Source organism: Lingula anatina, chromosome 1 (assembly GCF_051362555.1).
Source record: "Lingula anatina isolate TDL-2025a chromosome 1, LinAna3.0, whole genome shotgun sequence".
NCBI lineage: Eukaryota > Metazoa > Brachiopoda > Lingulata > Lingulida > Lingulidae > Lingula > Lingula anatina.
The window spans coordinates 3622727-3643766 of record NC_141767.1 but is presented as its reverse complement, the minus strand read 5'-3'; the positions used below and the strand labels follow the sequence as shown (position 1 = coordinate 3643766).

The 21040-nt window shown below is 37.1% G+C and overlaps 3 protein-coding genes across 11 annotated transcripts in view; 2 read left to right on the top strand and 1 right to left on the bottom strand.

The window, feature by feature from the left end:
- LOC106175742 (soluble guanylate cyclase 88E) overlaps window positions 1-2010 on the top strand; it is a 52250-nt gene extending 50240 nt beyond the window's left edge. For all 7 annotated transcript variants that reach the window (XM_087001211.1, XM_087001212.1, XM_013557871.2 and 4 more), the window contains one exon: window positions 121-2010. In XM_087001211.1, coding sequence (XP_086857337.1) covers window positions 121-194 — 74 coding nt within the window. In that variant the 3' untranslated portion in view covers window positions 195-2010. The remainder of the gene's footprint in view (window positions 1-120) is intronic.
- On the bottom strand, window positions 968-4567 carry LOC106175756 (uncharacterized). 2 transcript variants are annotated; one of them, XM_013557887.3, is made up of 3 exons: window positions 4503-4567; window positions 3144-3565; window positions 968-2163 (listed from the first exon to the last, which is right to left on the bottom strand). In XM_013557887.3, the coding sequence occupies exons 2-3, from the start codon at window positions 3558-3560 to the stop codon at window positions 2056-2058; spliced, it is 525 nt and encodes a 174-aa protein (XP_013413341.1). In that variant the 5' UTR covers window positions 3561-3565; window positions 4503-4567; the 3' UTR covers window positions 968-2055. The 2 variants fall into 2 exon arrangements, with proteins under 2 accessions (XP_013413341.1, XP_013413340.1); XM_013557886.3 differs by lacking the exon at window positions 4503-4567 and adding an exon at window positions 4108-4350.
- On the top strand, window positions 4540-20937 carry LOC106175754 (TBC1 domain family member 9). 2 transcript variants are annotated; one of them, XM_013557883.2, is made up of 29 exons: window positions 4540-4708; window positions 5139-5250; window positions 5619-5670; window positions 6082-6159; window positions 6868-6963; window positions 7454-7537; window positions 7722-7855; window positions 8048-8113; window positions 8263-8339; window positions 8641-8694; window positions 8861-9065; window positions 9467-9583; window positions 10093-10128; window positions 10863-10951; window positions 11385-11567; window positions 11753-11861; window positions 12100-12194; window positions 12460-12554; window positions 12796-12942; window positions 13725-13836; window positions 14108-14168; window positions 15878-16057; window positions 16306-16416; window positions 16562-16660; window positions 16983-17174; window positions 17533-17707; window positions 18025-18309; window positions 18498-18604; window positions 18810-20937. In XM_013557883.2, the coding sequence occupies exons 1-29, from the start codon at window positions 4665-4667 to the stop codon at window positions 19749-19751; spliced, it is 4137 nt and encodes a 1378-aa protein (XP_013413337.2). In that variant the 5' UTR covers window positions 4540-4664; the 3' UTR covers window positions 19752-20937. The 2 variants fall into 2 exon arrangements, with proteins under 2 accessions (XP_013413337.2, XP_013413338.2); XM_013557884.2 differs by lacking the exon at window positions 10093-10128.
- Window positions 20938-21040: the final 103 nt, after the last annotated feature.

Here is a 21040-nt window from a genome sequence, read left to right as displayed (position 1 = left end):
CATTTAAGTCACAAAATCATATACATCCATTAATGTTTATTTTGTCCTTTAAATTAAGTTCTTTGTGTAAGCAGTTTCTGCTGTCTTTAGGAAAAGACTCATAAATGCACTTTTTTCCAGGAGTTGATCACGAATACATAATAAAAGAGAAAAATAAAGCTCCTCTGCAAACTGCGCGGGGCAGCATGGCATAGGAGACAAGGAGGATTAAAGCTGACGCATGAAGTGCCACAAAGAGAGAGCCCTAGGCATAGGTATCCTGGGTCCAGGTTGTCTCAAAAGGCAAAACCATCTACTTATCCATTTCCACTTGACTGTTAAGTATTTTGGCTGAAGGTTACCTGGGTATCTAGGAAAATGAGATTACCTTCAGCTGGAACAAAACTCAGGGTAGGCATGGGGAAATTTTGTCAAATTACAAAATTGAATGGAGATATTCTGAGCAGAGAATTGAGCAAAGGACAACTGGGCAAATATGGCCTTGATGGAAAAAAGGACAAGAAAAATGTAGTCAATCATCTCCTATAGATATATTTCTACCTACACTTGTGTCTTTCACGGATGACAATGGTCATCCTTTTCCACTGTAGTGCATTTAATGAATGTTAAGGGAAACACTTAATAAATTTAAATCTAACAATAATCCCATCATGTTAACCAAGTGGGACTAGTCTAACTTGGACAGGAGACAAGAATTTTCAGCTGGCATACACTAACAATTACTTGACAACTGCTGCAAATGTCAACAAAGTTATAAATATAATGGCATTAAATTATATCAAGTGTTAGTTAAAGTGTTGAGAATTAAGTAAAAACAGAAGCTGAAATGAAATGTACCACTGATCGCATCAGTCGTTTTTTTTTTTTTTCGTTATGACAATACTCATTCACTCTCTCTCTCTCTATATATATATATAGTCACATTGTCATGCAAGTGACATGTATTATAAATGAAAATGAATAACAATTATATTGGTCAAAAAAGTTTTACTTTCTTAGATTCTATATATGGATAAAAACCAAAATGTATACAATAAAAACAATCAAAACATACCACAAATGCTAGTTGTTTTTCTTATATTTTGTTTTTTTTTTTCAAATGTGTAGGTAATGGGATTTTAAGGGGTTTTCAAGTGCTACTGCATAGAGTGGTATAAAATCAATTGTTTCTGAAGAGTGTTAACACGTTTTGCTGGTTAGATGTTTCAATCCTTCATAAAAACACCTTAAACACAACTACTTTTACCATCTTTACAGGAGAAACTGAAAAACCCTGTTCCATTTTAATTCAACTGAATAGTAAACTCAATAAAAACCCTGTATGTTTAAAGAACTGTTTTCATTCCAGCAAATTCACTTAGTGTTAAAATGCAGTTCTTCAAAAGCCCCTTGACATTGTCAAAGAGAACTTTATATCATCAGCCAATGATGTTATGAAGTAAAAACAAGAGAAAATAAAAATCCTATTCCAGCACAATTGCAGCTGGAAAGATGTCAAAGGAAGGAATGTATGCAATTGTTCATGTGTTTCATGAAAAAATAATCTAACTAAAACATACTCCATAATACTAAAACATACTCCTAGGGTAGTTTTGAGAGTAGAACTTGATTGACGGTTGAGCAGTACCAGGGAATCTTTGACAACCTCAAGAATATATCTGTTGCATTCTTCTGTACTTAACTCCTGCATGTAGTCCTGCAAATACCCCATACATAAATATTGAAATACAGGGGGTCATGGTATGATTTGTCATAGCTCAAAGCACCTTTCAATATCAGAAGAAAAACACTTTGTTAACTGCAGTTACAAGTTGCTCATAATTTGCTAAAAATTCATGTTTTGACGGAGTGAGTTTTTGCTTAACTGTACAGGGCACGTGCTACAGTTTGAGGTAGTTTTTAACTTGAGCTCTGGACTGAAAAAATTACAAAAAAGTCAGTTATTTAAAAAAAAAGCAACATATATACAGAATATGCAGCCCTATTGTAAAACAGCACTGTCAATAGCAGGGCGAGATGGAAGTCTGGAATACAACACAAGTAATGTTTGGTCCCTCATGGCATACACTGTCTGACTAGTGGTAGAAGCTTCCCCTCTTTTTGCAGCCTGTTGGTGTCATCACTGCCTCCTATGTACTGGCCATTCACAAACACACTGGGGACCTGAAATGAACAATAAGCCATTTGTATTGTTGAAATCACCCCAAGAAATTGGCACAAAAAAGTGGGTATCAAAAGTTATCTAATAAGAACATCAAAGAATTAATGTCTAATATCAGTCCAGAAAAACAAACAAATTGTATAATAACTTAAAAATAACTGAAATTAATATGACAATGCCATTGTTTACCTAATCACCTTTATAACATCAAATTCAGCAACATGTCAGGACATCACAATATATAAGGGGAGAATTAATGCACATGACATTGATTTTATCAGTCATTACCAGTAGAACAGTTTCAGTATGTCTTGGTATGTACTGCACTTCAGCTTTTAAGGAAACATGAAGAATGAGTTTTGTCAAACTAGTTAATGCTCACTTACTCCAATGCAATAAGGGCTCCGTATCTCGAAAGGTTCGCTATGTTGCGCACATGCGCAAGTGTCTCGATTCCATAACTGATTCTATTTCGAGATATGGGGCCATGGAATCGAGACGCTTGCGCACGTGTGCAACATAGCGAACCTTTCGAGATACGGAGCCCTGATTAACAGACTTACACACCTCGTTCTGGCATATGATAGAATACAGAAAAGCAGGTGATTATCCAAGTAAGTTGGAAGTTAGAGGTTGAGTAGACTGGGTACCCATAATCCTATTGTACTAGCTGGATCGAAATAACTCCGAGAGGATTCTCACTAGATTGCATTCAGTTCAAGCAGCTAAAATGTCTGTCACATCCACTAAAGCTGCCAGGGGTGTAATTAACTTTTGTGCACGCTTAAACTGAATGCAATTTAGCGAGAATCCCCTCGGAGAGAAAATTGATCCTGTTAGAACGATAGGGTTACGGGAATGGTTCCTAAGTCTGTTAATCTGATTGCCTTTAGCAAGAGTTCATGGAGTTAGTGCGCATTAACTAGGTTGGCGTAACTCATTCTGAATGGTTCCTTAGAAATATTACTGTGTTTATACTCACTGTAGATGAACCAGTCATAACTTGTAATTCCTGTTGTATAAGTGGTCCATCATCTCTGCAGTTCAACTCTATGGATTTGTACGGCACTTCTAGCTGGTCCAGTAATCTTTTGGTCCTCTTGCAAAAACCGCAGCTTGTCTTAGAGAAAATTGTGACACAATTCTTAGAAACTTCTTCATTTATAAACTGATGAATGGCTGGAGATGGCTGAGATACCCTGCCTCCCATACTGACAACTGAACCAGAGTGGAACTTAGCTAGATTGTGTTTGGTGAGACTGTCCTGGTTGTGTTTGCTGAGACAACCAAAATTGTGTTGGGATACACTAACAGCACTGAACTTCTCTTGATTGTGGTACGTGAGACAGCGGTTTACTCTCCAGATGTGCCTCAAAGCCTCAGTTCTTGTTCTCAACATCTGTGCTGGTTATGCAAAGAGAAATAAAACAGAACATATCTTAATATATTAACACATGATTTTTCATGCTATACCAGTAGTGATGCAAATTTTCATGGTATTGATATTCCATAATATTCTGCATCATTCATAATGCAGTATACTGTATTATATTGTGCTATATTTAATAAGTGCACACATAAGAGAGTAAGGCCACATTCAGAACAGCACATTAACTAGTCCACAGGTCAAATATGGCCCACCCACTTTAATACTTCCCCATGGAAAATCTATTCAAAGTCTATTAGCAGATTAGATGGCAAGCTTTTAGTCGGTCGCCATATATGGCCTGCAGACTATATAGTCAGCCCGCTGTTCTGAATGCAGCATAATACCAATACCAGAACAACAATTAAGGTAACTAGCAGAGTAAACCAGGCAAATAAAAATCTACTGTAAATCTACTAGTTAACAGCAGGGCAATAAGTACAAACTCCACAACACCCCAATTTCTCTCGAACACTCCAATCTAAATTATATAAATCAAACAGACACAGTAGTTACTCACTTCTTGTGTTATGAAATTAAAACCTGGAGTTGAGGCAAGAAAATAATGGTCTGTCCTGGATCAGTACTTTACAGAAATTCCGAACAGTAATATGGTACAAAACACCAGTTGTGATTGAAGACCACAAAGTGAAAAGTGCCAACGACGAGTTTTCTCGTGCTTACATCCGTTCTGCCCCTATCATATCTGAGATCTCGATTTGTCCTCTTATACCCGAGGCCACGTGTGACCATTGACCTCGATTTCCTCAGTTGTTATGATCACGCTGAAGTCACATGACTTTATATTTTCTGTTTAGTTTCCTACATTATCAGTTCATGTCCCCTCTTCAAGATTCATTTATCAGTTAAATGAGTTTTCAAGTCGTTTATTTTAGCGTTATTTGGGGTACTTACTTTCGCTGCCGAAAGAAAATGTCACCACATCTCACGAGAAAGTTAGAGATTTAAGATGGTGGGTGCTGACGAAGAGGAAAAGTGAATCTTTGTTATTGTTTTTATTTTCCATTCATTTCGGAAATATTTCTCATTGAGAAGGAAAGGCTCTGTGGAACCAAGATGTGGGTAAAGCCGGAAGAGGTCTTACTTGCCAATGCACTATGGTAAGTTTCAGAAAACAAATAGTCAAATAATAATTATAACGACTTCGTCAAACTTCATTTTCCAATATAACTACTAGTATAGACGACATTGACAGTAAATTCAGTGACAAATATTGCAAATCGCAATTGTAGTGATGTAAACGTAGGCCCCGGTTCTTTTATTACTGTGTTATTTGCGTAACATCTAAATAATGGAGAACGATTAAAATTGGACATCTTAATTAATCGCAATGGACATCTTAATTAGGGATGAAAAATTATGTTCATTCATGCTAGAAGTCCCAAAAGTTCAGTATTGTGGAATACAAAGTGTGAATCCTCATAATACTGTAAACGGATATCTGTTACCAAAAATATTACAATAGGGGCAGTATCACCTCTGCTAGTTTTTACAATTACTTCAATTTTCACGTAAACTGTTTATTTCCAGGGTAACAGAGAGAGCCAATCCATTTTTCATCTTGCAGAGGAGAAAAGGCCGAGGTGGGGGTGGTCTCACTGGTCTGCTGGTTGGAACAATGGATGCTGTGCTAGATAACAAAGTACTGATGGGTTGTATAACACATAATAGATAACCTTCAATATTGATAAGCTAGTATAATATAGACAAAAATAGACTAAATGAACTTATGAGAGTCAGAAGGTAAAATAAAATTTTATCTGACTTAATATATTCCAGTTATGAATCATTCACTGACAAAAATCAAATATGAAACATTTTGAGAGTTTTCATTCTCTCTTTTGTATTAATATATTAAATTGCTTTTAAAGAGACTAAACAATTTTACCAATGAGGCTTGCTATTTCAACTCTTTAGCAAAGGGCCATCATCTCTTCGGAATAGATTTACTTTTTGTACCATAAAGCATAATGTTCACACAATATTGATGAATTTGTACTCTTTTTCTAGACCCCGCCATATAGAATACTGCATCAGACAACTAACTCAGAAGTCAGCTATGGTGAGAAATGCAATTTTATTTTTGTGACTTGGGTGAAAGTACCTTTATATGTTAAATCGTAAGCACTTGCTGATAGGATTTGCCAATCTAAGTGGTACCTTCAAAATGCTGTGAAGCCACATCAAGGAGATATCCTGCATTCTGAAAATAATTCATGAGATGTGGCCAGGTCTTTGATAAATTATTTATATATTTGACCAATACTACTTGATGTATAAGAAGTTATAATTAATATGGTATCCTGGAAGCAATCATTTGAAAAGTGTAAAGGCGTTTTAAGCATCAAGGATATTTTCCTGTTTGTAACATTCCCATTGCCAGGGAGCATTGGGTATGATAACTGTGATGCTGAAAATTGGTTTACAGGAGTTGAAACATGTTAAGTCTCTTTAAAAGCAATTTAATCTACAGGAGTTGCTGTGGCTAACAGCAAGAGGGAGATATTCAAGGACTGGGAGTGGCTGGAACAGCATGTGATGGAAACACTGGGTAAGTGCAGGGCAATAAACCAACAGGTGCTTCTGGGGGTATGGTGTCCATCTCATGTAAAGCAAGAATATCACACATCATTCTTTATTGTGAACTGATAAAGATGAATATTTTAGAAATATTTTAGTGGTTTAAATGAGCGCTGAAGCCAGTAAACCTGTTTGTGACAAGCAATGTATTGGTGTTGACAATTCAGTTAAAGTATGTGCATATCCAGTAATGCATGGACTAACAAGTGCTGAGGAATTGACAGTTTATTGATCACACCTGGTGGTGACTTGTGTATGGCAGCCTGGTGCTACTGTTTGTGTTCCACTTCACTTTACATTTTATTCACTGTAACACATTTCCTGTGAAAAGTTGGTAGTCTTCCTTATATATTGATGCAAGAATCAATAGAATTCTAATAACTATTGTTGTGATGTTTTGATAGCATTTATTGTAGAAGTGAGTAGCCTAACTATCACATTTGGCATTTCTCATAAGAGATAACAAGCAAATGAGAAATAAATCCAAATTTTGGGGGTCTGCTATATATAATATCAACATTGTTTGAAATTCTAGTGCTCTATAATACCATGATATCAACTGATTCAGAAAAATGATTTCTGTGAATTAAATTTCATGTTTAAGGCTTTGATCTGATTATTCAAATTGATTTATATGAAAAATGAACCAGATGTTTTTTTTTTTTTTGTAAATTTTCAGATACTTTTGAAAATGAAGATGATGCCACTGAATTTGTGAGAGGCAAGATTAATAGTCTGGTTGCCAATGTTGTTACAGATGATGATGGCAAAGATGGTATGTTAATTGATCTGAAAGTGTTCATTCTGCATATGTCAACAGAAAACAACATGCTGTGTTTTGCAGACATACAAAAAACCTTTTAAACCAGTCTGACTTTTGGACTGGCAGTTAAGAAAATTTTCCCTGGCTAAAGGGCTTTTTGATGGAATGACTGCAAATTAAAAAAAAAGCTCTTCAAATTGGTTGCCTGGTGCTTAGACTGACTGAACACATTTCTCTATCATTTCTTGAAAAAATTAGTCCTGACTGGTAGAACCAACAGTTTCAGCGTGTCTGTTTTTTCTGGCACAGACAATCTCTGTGAGCAGTTTTGATAATAGTTGGTTAAAACAGCAATAAGATGTGGTATTTTAATATGTGGTCTTTGGGTTGTCCTTTTTCCACTGTCAGAAATATGTATAGTTTAAAGACATGTAAGCAGTCACATGTATTAGTAGGGATCAAGTATAAATATAGTTGTGTGTTTTGTTTCTTACTTTCATAGATGAGGAGACTGCTAATTTCAAAATAGCTTCCAGAAGGTTCCACAAGATGTTCAACATGCCTAAAGAGGAAAGACTGGTCAACTGTAAGTAAGAGAATTAGAAAGTATAATCTTCTGTTACAATGTATATTTTATAAAATTATGAAGTAGCTAAATAAATTATCATTATTATTAGCAGTAATAGTAGTAATCAGCATATCAGGATGAGCATGACATTGTGACAGTGTGATGTGATAACAAACACTTGATATCTACGTTATATTTTCAGACTACTCCTGCAGTTACTGGAAGGGAGGATTACCTCGGCAGGGATGGGTGTATCTGAGCGTGAATCACCTCTGCTTCTACTCATTCCTTATTGGCAAGGAGGCCATGTTGGTTATCAGATGGACAGATGTTACGGTGATTACCATGGTTTTTTGTTTGATTTCGATATGGTTTATACCAGTAATATACACTGATTGTACCAAGTTTGAGGGATTTTAAAGAAAATCAGGTACTTTTGCTAGGCTGGTAAAGTTTAATGGCCAATTAGCGTTCTCCAGTCTGTTGTCCACTATGTTAATTTTAATCAGCTTTGTAATGCATTTCCAGAAATTGGAAAAGGGGAACAACATGATTTTCCCAGACAGCATTAGAGTAAATACGAGAAATCAACAGGTAAGTGACACAGTTTTCTTTTTAAAGAAGCCTTAACACCTCAAATTGGCACAATATTTTATTGCAACCCTGTATGTGTCACACTTGCAATTTTATATGTATGAGTGACTTTCATATTTGATACAAATTCCATATTATTTCTCTTTCAGCATGTGTTTTCCATGCTTCTTCGCAGTGAAGAGACATTTGGATTGATGGAGCAACTGGCCAACATGGCTATGAAACAGTAAGTGGCATATTTTGCAAATAAGAATTTTTACAGTTCAGCCTCAGTGTGAATAGAATCATGCTGTTTTATACTTTACACAGCATTGAAAATGAGGCTCTTTGTCATCATCATGTTGGTGGCAGCACATGGTGCAGGCAGCAGAATTTCAGTAGATGGCAGATGGTTCTTTCACTCATAATGTTACTCCTCTCTTTTACTTTGTCCAGAATCACTTGATCTAGGCTAGTATCTCTTTAACAGTATGTCTGTGAAGTTATTAATTATTTTAAGATAAAGTGATAATTGGACATTCTTCCAGGCTGCTGTCAGAAGAAACTTTTGAAGAAGACAGAGATCTGATGCTGAAAATTAAGTGAGTTGGAATTGAATTTTATGGGTGAAATATAAAAGATTAAATGACAAATATTATTTCTTTTCAAACATCCACACCCTAAATCACAACAGATGGTTATATATCACTTGCTATATGCATAATTTATTATCAGTACATTAGAAATATATTTCATAATATTTTGTAGGAAAAGTACTCCAAAGAAAGTGCCCCTCTTGAAGCGGGATTTGGATGCCCGGGTCAGAAGTGAAGCCTACAGAATCCTGTTTAACTTGCCATTAGATGAGAAACTAGATGGTAACATAGAGTGCACCTTGTGGACCCCGTATAATAAACACTATGTCTGGGGAAAGATGTACATCTCCCAGAATTACATCTGTTTTGCCAGCAGGGTGAGGAGGGGCTTTGTTTATACTGCCTAGATTATTATAATAATTATTAATAGATTTATTAATAAACCTGAAGGGTTAGTAAGATACATACAATGGATATTTTGAAACGAAATAATAACTTTGAAGAATATGAGGAAAGTAGAGGAGATGAGATTATAAAATACTTTGGCTGCCTACCACACCCTCAAGAAATTTTTTACTTATAAATCAGACCAGTTCCAACTATGTGTTATAGTGATTTGCACAGTAATAAAAGTGAAAAGTAACTAAAATAAGTTTTTCAGATGATGCAAAACAGATATGTTAAAGGTAGTGCCATTTACGAAAATGCTTATTTACACAAACTAAATCTTTTACTCCATCTGACCAATGCTGTCATTCTGTTAATGTGTTGTTTTCAGGTGAAAAATCTTGTGTCAGTTGTGATACCTCTGAGAGAAGTGTATGTGGTGGAGAAGACGGATAATTCCACCAAAAATGTGATCAACGAAGCTCTCCTGGTGACTACCAAGGGGAAGGTTAGTGTCCATGATTAGTGGCATGTGCTTTGTATGAGAGACTGCTTTTAACTGATATATATATTATATATATATACACATGTGCACACACATACACACACTCATATACATACGACACTCCATGGCAGGTTAGTCAGTGCTAAGTGTAAATAATTACAGAATGGAATGCAAAAACTTGGCAGAGCAGAACGCTTGCCAGAGTGGAGCATTAGCTTTTAGGCAAATTCTTTTGTCTGCAGCCAGTAAGTCTAGCATTTATTCAGCCAGTGCTTACCACCCTTTTCTGTTGTATAAGTAAAGGTTAAAAGTAATTGCATTTTTTTGTTTAGACTTTGTGGATTATTTACATCAGATGATCTAGATCTATTGCAGGCGAATACATTTAAAAAGTATTTTTAAGATAAAAGTTAATTGTTGAGAAAGGTTTCCTTGTTAGCAAAAGAACTCTGCAGATTATTAGTCACCTTTTGAGTGCGAGTATTAGAGTTTTTTATTTTACAAACTTTCAGAAACCTTACAAAGGTGCCCCTTATGTTATGGAACAAGTGAGCACATTTATTTCACAGATGTATGCTTTAAAAAAACTTTCTTGTTTGACAAATTGATTGTTGACAAGTTTCCTAAGTTAATTATTGATTTTATTTGATATAATGACACATATTGCCTTCTCTGCCTTTTTTGCTTTGTCAGTTTTTGTTGACTTTCCGACTCCCCAACCCCCCCCCCCCCTACACCCACTCACCCACCACCATCACACACCACCAACAACAAATCCAAGAACCATGACGTAGAGCTATTTAATGTTGAATGTCATTGCTAATTTGCACTATTTGATGATAACTGGGATTGCACCCATGTGCACTGATGTTGAATTATGATCACCATTTTTCAGGCTCCTGGCTTCCCCATAATCACCATTCTATCTCTGTTTACCTTGTGTGCCTCGCACCTTAAATTATATGACTTGACTTCATTTCCTGAATACTGAATATAAACCATACTGCAGTGATTTCTTTTGACAATTTTTGTTGTTAAAGGAACAGTTAAAACAATTTTTCATATCTGATTTATTTTTGTGCAGTGTCATATCTACTTCTGATGTGCATGTTTGGACACTTTACTCTGCATGATAAACTGTTGTCTTGTGGTGTATGCATACTGAATTCATCATTTACTTCCAGTTGCAGCTTGAAGTTGTTCTTGTTTCCTAAATATATTTTGTTTTTTGGCTGTAAAATTTTTCATTGAATTACGACATTTGTTAAACTGTTAATTTCAGATGAACTTTCTGTTCTGTGAACTTCCTGACAGAAACTTTGTGATAGAGAAGCTTTCAGATCTCCTCTCTGCACAACCAGCTACTGGGCGGTAAATATCAATTTCCTCTTCACACACAAAAAAATAATAATAATAAAAAAATAAACGTGTTCTAAGTGAAATTTCCTGGAGGTGACTGCTCAATTTATAGGTGATTTTGTTATCTTTTATTGACAATATCAAGCCACATTCTTAATTCTGTTGCTTAGTATGTGGTTATTTGTTATGTAATACAGAGAGACATAGTGCACCACATAGGACTGTGACTGTTACAATATGTTGTTTAACTATCACTGTTGATCTTTACTATACAATACACCACTTTGTGACAAAAACCTTTTAGTGTACTTCAGGTTAGCAGGGTTTAGGAATCTCATGCTCCAAAGCTTAAACGGGCGCCACTAACTGAGCAATACAATAAAATTTTTTTCGTCATTTGGCATGTAGCCAGGGTTAATATATTGTTATTGTATATACATTTTAGACGGAGAGAGGCCAGTGTCTGCTCAGACGCAAGCAGTAAGTCAGACGAGGATTCCACATTGTCTCATTTCCAACCAGCGCTGGGTTCGGTCTTCTCAAAAAGGAGGAACTCCCAGGACGAGGTGATGGCCAAAGAGAAAGTGAAGGAACATTTGTGGGACGTCCATTATGCCGAATATGGCAGGTACGGACTGGCATGATAATTTGGAATGGATAATTCTGGAATGGCTTACTCCTGAATCCCATAGATTTTTCTTTTCAAAATTAAATCTAAACAGAATGGAAGTTTTTAAAGACATGAACGTCTGCTGTATGTGATTTACAATGTCAGTATGTAAATTGAATACATTGTATAATTGCATATTTCAGGGGGATCTGTATGTACAGAACCCACAAGACACATGAGCTGATACTGCGTGGAATACCAGACAAGCTGAGGGGAGAGATATGGATGGTATACTCGGGTGCAATAAATGAGGTAAGTATGGTCAACATATTACATGTAGGATCATACCTTGTTTTCAAATGTCAGTATTTTTTATGCATCCTGTATGCAGTTCTTTTATAATTGTGAGTTGTCTTGTATGTCTGCAAACTGATATTTAACGTTCTCAATCAGAGTTACAAACAAAGTTACAGCAAGGTACATTTGTCACAAAACAAAAAGTTTTCACAGGATTTCTTAATGTGTGGAAGAGTTTGCTTTCCACTTCCAGATGGCCACTAATGATGGTTACTATGCCTCCCTGGTGGAGCAGAGCAGTGGGAAGAACACCCTGGCCAATGATGAGATTGAACGAGATCTGCACAGGTACAACATAACTGGGACTCCTGTATTAATTTTAAAGTTTAAAATATGCTGAAATCATGTGGACTTCTTTATGTCTTTGCCAGCATGATTCACTGTGTTACCACTTCATTCATTTCATACATTGTGAACAATCCATTTTACTTATTACCATGGTAGTTGCAATGCAAATTGAACCAGTCAGGTTTGGTTGAATAAAAAAATGTTAAAAGATGAGCAAATCCTCAGCCCTATTATTCAGGTGACAAGAGATTCTGTTTTGTTCCAGGTCACTTCCTGAGCACCCTGCATTCCAGAGCCCCCTGGGGATTGGTGCTTTGAGAAGAGTTCTTACTGCTTATGCATGGAGGAACCCTACCATTGGTAAGTTCTGCATAGAGAACTGTTTTGTTTTCTTCCTTTGCTAAGAACAGACATCTTAGTCTGTGATATTTGTTTTACTTTTCATTTTCATTAAAATGTATATTTGGCTGATTGTTGTCTTTCAGATGTTTGACAAATTGTTTTAAAATCCAGCATTCTTTTAAAAATTCAAATCATTCTGACTGGTTTTTTATGGGCTCTGTGCACAATGTAATTATAATGATGGTTTTCTGGACTCCAGGCTACTGCCAGGCCATGAATATAGTGACCAGTGTGTTACTGCTGTATGCCAGTGAGGAGGAAGCCTTCTGGCTGCTGGTGGCTCTGTGTGAGAGGCTACTGCCTGATTACTACAATACCAAAGTTGTTGGGGCACTTGTTGACCAAGGTAAGCTCTGTGTGAGAGGCTACTGCCTGATTACTACAATACCAAAGTTGTTGGGGCACTTGTTGACCAAGGTAAGCTCTGTGTGAGAGACTACTGCCTGATTACTACAATACCAAAGTTGTTGGGGCACTTGTTGACCAAGGTAAGCTCTGTGTGAGAGACTACTGCCTGATTACTACAATACCAAAGTTGTTGGGGCACTTGTTGACCAAGGTAAGCTCTGTGTGAGAGACTACTGCCTGATTACTACAATACCAAAGTTGTTGGGGCACTTGTTGACCAAGGTAAGCTCTGTGTGAGAGGCTACTGCCTGATTACTACAATACCAAAGTTGTTGGGGCACTTGTTGACTAAGGTAAGCTCTATGTGAGAGGCTACTGCCTGATTACTACAATACCAAAGTTGTTGGGGCACTTGTTGACCAAGGTAAGCTCTGTGTGAGAGGCCACTGCCTGATTACTACAATACCAAAGTTGTTGGGGCACTTGTTGACCAAGGTAAGCTCTATGTGAGAGGCTACTGCCTGATTACTACAATACCAAAGTTGTTGGGGCACTTCTTCATCAAGGTAAATACCATTGTCATTCAGCATATGTGGATTAAGGTAAATGCACCCCTGTATAGTAGAATTCACAAGAATTTTCTTCTAACAAAAAGAGTGGCTGAATTAGAATGGACAGTAAGCACACCGTTGAAATCTCTAGATGCTGAACTTTTCTCTCATCCCTGCCTATCTGCTCAAGTTTTCTTTCACATGTCTCTCTCTGTTATTGTTTTGCTAGGTGTCTTTGAGGATCTTATCAGAGAGAACCTCCCCAATCTTCATGCCAAGCTGGAGCACCTAGGTCTGCTGAGTATGATAGCTCTCTCCTGGTTCCTGACCCTCTTCCTCAGGTACCGAACTGCTACATAAATGTTATAACAACAACTGCATACTAAAGCTGAATATTAAAACACTATACTTGTGCTTGTCTTAGTTCCGCAGGCACATATTAAAACTGGAGGATTGTTTCGCAGATGTTTTCCTTAGTACTGAATTAGGAGTTTTAAGCAAAATGTTTTCGGGCAAGATATTGGTTTTCCAGTCTGTTTCTATTAAGAATGTCTGTGATGAACAAGGGGCTTTATTCAGAATATTTCAGTTGCTTGAAAACTTCAATTTCAGTGTCATGCGATTTGCCAGTGCAGTGAATATCATGGATTGCTTCTTCTATGATGGTGCAAAGGTAGGGTTGAGGCTTGCACTACTCCATGGCACTGTTATGGCCAACGCATAATCCATTTTTATGTACAGACACAGATGTGTCTGTACATATTGCCATCACCTGCGTCTGTCGTCGCCGATGCCGATGCCGATGCCGATGCCGTCGCCGGCGCCGTGCACTTTCCTTGTAAACACGATAAGTGGAGGGCAGTTTTACTTTTTGGCTTTATATTTACAGAGCTGATGAATATTCATAAAACGCAGGTCAAGTTCGAAAATCAGCATGATCGGGCCATTATTGTAGAAGTTATGCTGTTTTTTCACTTTTCAGCATATTTTTCACATTTCCTCAGATTCAATTCTTTGGCATGTTAACAGTCTCATTATTAAACTAATAAGATACGTAAAAGTTTTTGTTTGACATTTCCTGCATCTTTACAACATTGTTAGTTGATTTTGTAAAAATGATGGTAAACTTGTTATCGCGTATTGTGTAATAAAGTTTCAAAAATGGAAATAAACTCATATCATTGCAGTTTGTCAGAATGGAGGAAATTGGACATTTAACACTGCTCTATTGATATTTTTTCCATCTCATCAATTTTCTTAGTTGATCATATAAAAATGACAGTAAACTGTTAATTTTGTTTTATGTTAAAAATTGTTAAAAATGGAAAAAAAAAACATTTCAGAACAGTGCTGTCTTGTTTACATTTTGGCATTTTCAAGTTGTGACTTTGAAGTTCCATGGGCCTGAAGACCTTTGCTAGTCACATTTTCTGAATATCCATGATACTAATATTTTATTATTAAAAATTGATGGTCATTATGCTGTTAAACATTATGTAATATTGCATCAAAATTTGAAAAAAACCTATTTTGGGCACTGCTCCCATGATGACCATTTAAGAAAAACCATGTCACTTACTGTTCTCAAACTTACAGGAAAGAAACATGGGACTAAAATATAGCTTCAGTAGGCAATGCAATCTGCCAGTTAAACAGTTTTTTTGTGAAAATTTAATTTTTCACATATTGGCATTTTCAACGTGTTACTTTGAAGTTCCACAGGCTTGAAGACCCATTCTTGTCACATTTTCTGAAAATCCATGATACATATATTTTATTATTAAAAATTGATTGTCATTATGCTGGTAACCATTATGTAATATTGCATCAGAATAGAAGAAAACACAATTTTGGGTGCTGCTGCCATGATGACCATTATGGGAAAACCATGTTACTTATGATTGCCAAACTTTTAAAAAAGAAATACAGGACTAAAATGCAGCCTGAGTTGGAAAAGCAGTCTAATTGACTTCTTTTTCTGGAAGTTTTACATTTTCAAAGGGTGAACTTGAACTCCCATGGGCCTGAAGCCTTATGTTTGTTACACATTTTACTTACATTGGTATTATCTGTTGAGCATAATTAAAATTTGATGTTGAGTTTGCAGTTTAACATACTGTACTTTTGCATCAGAATTGACAGTAGCCTATTTTGTTATTTCCTGCTTTTTGTCTGTACATTTGACAGCTTTGCTGCCTTGTATACAGCTTTCTGTTGCAAAGATCTCATAATTGATATATGGCGTATTAAACCACATCTACTACGTAATTAGATGCAAGTGCTATATATAGTGTGTGTGTGTGTGTGTGCGTGTGCGTGTGTACATGCTTGCACATGTGTACTAAGACACTTAAAGGTTTGTTGTATCTTTTGCCTATTCAGGTAGCATTTCAAGTAGCACTGGCCATCTTAGATGGTCGCAGTGAGGACCTGCTGTCGTGCAATGATGACGGAGAGGCTATGACTATCATGGGAGAATACCTGGAGAATATCACCAACAGAGATGCCACCCTCATTGACATCCCACATACTAAACTGTACAGCACTGGGGTCGACCCTCCTGTTAGTATGACTGAGGCTTGTCTTGATTTACTTCATCTAGTGGTAAACTTTCCACTTAAGATGGCAGTTTGAATACTTACAAATATTCCTCACACTTAGAAATATTTTAACATAATGTGCTGTGTTTTCATCTTCTCTAAAAGATGTTTAAATTTAAGAATTGTGTGTATAATTTGATTTCTGATAAATTACGTAGACTTGTCTCTCTTTCTTGATGTGACATGCTATGTTACCTTCTTACGTTCCAGCCCTCCATAGATGTGGCAGACCTAGTCAGAGAGGCTTACCTTAAGTTTGGTCATATTTCCAACGAAGACATTGAGAAACTGAGATTAAAACACAGACTGAAGGTTGTACAGGTAAGTAGGGGTTTGGCTTCTAGTGCGTGTTTATATTTATAAAAGAATCTCATGAATATTTTTGTGTTCCATTTTAATTCCAGTAACAAGTATTTGTTTGCTTTGCAAAATGTCAATATACATAAAAAGGTTTCACTTTATTCAGAACATAGAAGACAACACCATGAAGAATGTCCTCCGCAGTGTGGCCAATGACACCCTCCTACAGGGGGAGGAGCTGCAGGACTTGTTTTTACTCTTCAAGGTATGTGTCGTATCCCGCACACTATGGCATTTCTTTTACATCAAACACGTTGAACAAAGTAAAACCTTGATCTAGATTACCATTTCAAGTGAAATTAACTTCATGACATACAACATGCTGAGTTAAAGAAGTCCAAAAGATTATTCAGACACAAACATGCATACAAATGCAGACACACATACACGCATAAAATAAAAAAAAAACTGAAAGAATTTTATCTAAGCTTGAATTATGGTAAGGATAGACTATTAGCATATGTTTGTATCTGTTTAATGGATTTTATTGGCATATAAAACGTGAGGCTGTTAATTCCTTCTCCCAGGAAGAATACCTGTCCTCGTGTTACTGGCGCACTCACCCCCAGCCATGCGACCCCTCAGAGAAGTACGACCCAGCTCGGCCATATTACGAGCAGTATAGAATTGACTATGACCAGTACAAGGAAATCTTCCTGTCCATCTGTCCCTGGGCTGGAGGACCATCAGCAGAGACCACTGCCCTCAGGTCATTCAGGGTAGGTGGAGGATGGGGTGTGCTCATCTTTTACACACACACACACAAACATAGATGTAGTTTACACCCATCAACGAGTACCTTGTGAGTGAATTAACTTGATGCAAATTCACATAACTTTTGAGTTATGAGTGTGTAAAAATGTAACATACACTTATGAAATGTAAAATGATATGAATTCTGTAAGTCTTGCTCAAGGTAGCACCTAAAATACTTATTTTAACAATATTTAAATAATATTTTAACAGGATTGCAACATGCAGATTTCACACCTTAAGAGCACAAAACAGAATTCTTTACCCAAAATGTTATAATACCTCCACACAGTGTGTCACTCACAAAGCCACCTTTCCTTCCAGTTAATGGACACCAACTCAGACAACCTGATCAACTTCAAGGAGTTTGCATGGTGTCTGGGTGTAGTGTGTAAGGGTACTCTGGAGGAGAAGGTGAGACTACTGTACAGGTTACATCAGCCACCAGCTCTCAGGGACACAGATGATGATGAAATAGAACCTGCCACACCTAAGTCAGGTAATTGTACAAACACTGAATTTTTAATTGATTTATTACCTCCATTAAGGGGGTCACATCTTTGGTTCCATTTATTTATTTATTTATTTATTTATTTATTTATTTATTTATTTATTTATTTATTTATTTATTTATTTTGTTAAGAAGATGTGATGTCCTTTGATTATTTCCATAAATGCAGTTTTTAAACATCACTACAGTACACTCTAATTCCTTAACAGAACAATATTTATTATAACACATTTTGGGCAGATTGGTTTCCATGTTCTGTCTGTGGATGAGCAACCTCCTTACTTCTCCTTTCACTGCCATTCCAGATAGCACAGAGAGTGCCATGGAGGCAACCAACTTCTTCGATGAAGATGAGGACGACATTCCAGGTGTGGGGGAGGACATTTTGGGGCCCAAGTCTCCTGACGCAAACCTCCAGAGTCCAGTGAGCCCAAGTGTACACCTAGAGTTCAGTCAGGTACTGCAGATCCCTCCTACAGCTGAGACAGCCAAGGCGGTCCAGACAGCTGCTGCTGTGACACCACCTGGTGGATCAACCTTGACATTGACTGGCCAAAATGATGCTTCAAGCAGCAGTTCTTCGTCAAAAGGTAAAGTAGTGTATCACTGATGATTTCTGAATCACTAAAATTATTACAAAGATGTAACATAATGATTCTGAAAATTCACTAAATTTTGTTAAATTGTTAAAAAGAAAAGGAAAAAAGAAAGGAAAAGAGTTAAGTTGCTTTGTTTATATAATAAAATTCAAGTAACATATCTTTATTACCAATACTAGACACAAACAGTCAGAAGTCATGGGACATGAAACCAGAATCTGAGCGCCAGAGATTGTACAGAGAGAGTAGCAGGGCACGCTACGGAGACATTCCTAGACTTACACAGGTTTGTTTTTCAACACTCTTCAGTTGCATTAATTTATCAATTACTATTTATCCATTAGCCATACAGTTAAGACGTGTTGCACTGTATATCCATGTCTTGTAAAAATTGTTTAGTATATTTCTACAGACAGCAGATTAATTTTCAAAAAGATCCTCAAATAAAACTTTCGGAAGACCCTGTGAATAAGCAATCTGTTCATTTCCAGGGCCAGTTTATCAAGCTGTGGAAGACCCTGTATGACTTGATGATGGAGCACCCAGAGGAGCAGCAGCTGTACCACTCCCTGGCTATGGCAGGGACACTGCTGCTGCAGATTGGGGAAGTGGGGAAACAGTTCTACCTGCCCAAGAGTACCTCCATGGACAGCAGTGCCTACGGGAGTGAGGCTATGTCAGAGGTCATTGGCAGCGTGGAGAGCGTGGACGGAGAGTATATCAGGACTGGATTGGAGAACTTGACGCTGTCACAGGGTCAACAGGGACAGGGGGGCCAGCGCGCAGGATCAGAGGCACAGGAAAATGAGTCCAAATTACCTAAAATGGGCACTGAAGCACAAGCACTGGAAGAAAATCCTGATGCTGATCTAAAGGCCCTTATATCTGATGCTCTAGTGGAGGACAACGCTGAGCCAGCACCAGGTGGGGTGGAGAGGAATATTTCCACTGAAACCCAGGACTTGACCTCACAGCCGGATGTGGTGATCTCACATATTAAAAATTCTCAAAATGGTGCCAGTGCAACTGAAAGTAGCACCAGTGCAATAGACAGTGGTGCCTGTGTCACTGACAGTGGTGCTGATAAAGCAGACAGTGGTGCTGGCACAGGTGTCAGTGGAGTAGACAGTGGTGTAAGTAGTTCTGATGTGACACCAGAGGACCAGGGCAAAGTGCCGTCTGTCCTGTCTGAAGCTAAGACTTCAGAGACAACAGCAGAACATCAGCGCACTGAGTCAGAGTGCAGCTCCTCTTACAAACCAGACGATGAATGGTCCATTACTTATGAACAGTTGCTGGCATCTTTGAATAATGAGCCAGTTTTAGTGAGGTTTTTTGAGAAGAGCTATGATATCATTGAAGCCATAGATTCTTTCAGAAACAGACACATGTTACAGAGGCAGGGCAGTATGCCTTTGTCACCAAGATTTTAATGTGGGAGCCATGATGATATTGCACTGTGGGATATCTACAGGGGGAACATCCCATTGCTGATGAATATCAGTGCTTTCAACAAGTGGCTACGTGAAATGTATATGTTGTAATATTTAGATTCTAGCCAACAAATTAACATGGCTAAACAAATACAGTGTCTTTTTATATAGTTCATTAAACTATGGCTGACCGAGCACACTGTTTATATGAAATGCTGAGTTTGATTTCATTCTTTGAATTGCTCAAACAAGATGACACAAAGATTTTATGGGAAGAAGAATGGCTGGTCTTTTCTTGGCTCCCTAATGCATTGTCATAGTAAAGTTATTCTGGCTAGCTATAGCAATTAAAGATTAATTATTATCGAATGTTCAAGATGTGATAAGAATCTTTTAATTTTTTTCTAAATTGGTGACAACAGTCATGTATCTTATTTGACCATTTACCAATTATCAAGGTGGAGGAAGTTGCAATATAAATAGATAGCTCAGTTCATGTGATAAGAGGTGCTGTATGTTGTACCCATGATACACGTATGAAGGGTCCAGTACTGTATTAAGACCATGAGAGGGGGGGGGTTAGGTTCAAAATATGAGATTGGCCAGTGACTGTTTAGTAAGAGATAAATAAATAAATAAAATAATTTGTCAGCCTGAGTAGTATTAAAGAGGCTGTTATCTGTGGCAAATATTATCAAATTGAAGTTATAGGTGACTTATTTATATTTTTAACAACGTTTAGGAGCACTCATTTATATTGTACATGTCGTTCAGTAAATGTTTTGTATATGGCAGTTCTCATCTGGTACACTACATTACAGTGAACTTTGATAGCTTAAAGTTTTTTTAATAGTGTACTTGTTTACTGATAATTTTATTTAATCCAGTACTGATATGTATTGTCCAGTCAAATATCAGGAAGTGACATAGTCTCCTGATTCGCCAATGTGGTGGAGTTTTTTTACTTGGCATGAGCTGACGATACAGCATGCCTTATATATGGACTTATGTTTGATATGTATATAAATATAATTATAAATAAATGGATCATGGGTGCATCGTTCAATCTTATCACTAACATTAAGTTAGTACTGAAATTGGCATAGGTCAGGAAATGACCAACTGGGCCTCAGTCTTTTATTATTAGGTGGGTTTTGAGGGTCACAAATAAATAAATTTGAATGATTGTCATCCTTTTGTTTTGTTTCAAAATTGATAAACAGGGTTTGGGGCGAAAGCATTTGAAACGTGCACCTACTCGTGAAGCAATGCTTGACCCGTCCCTGCAC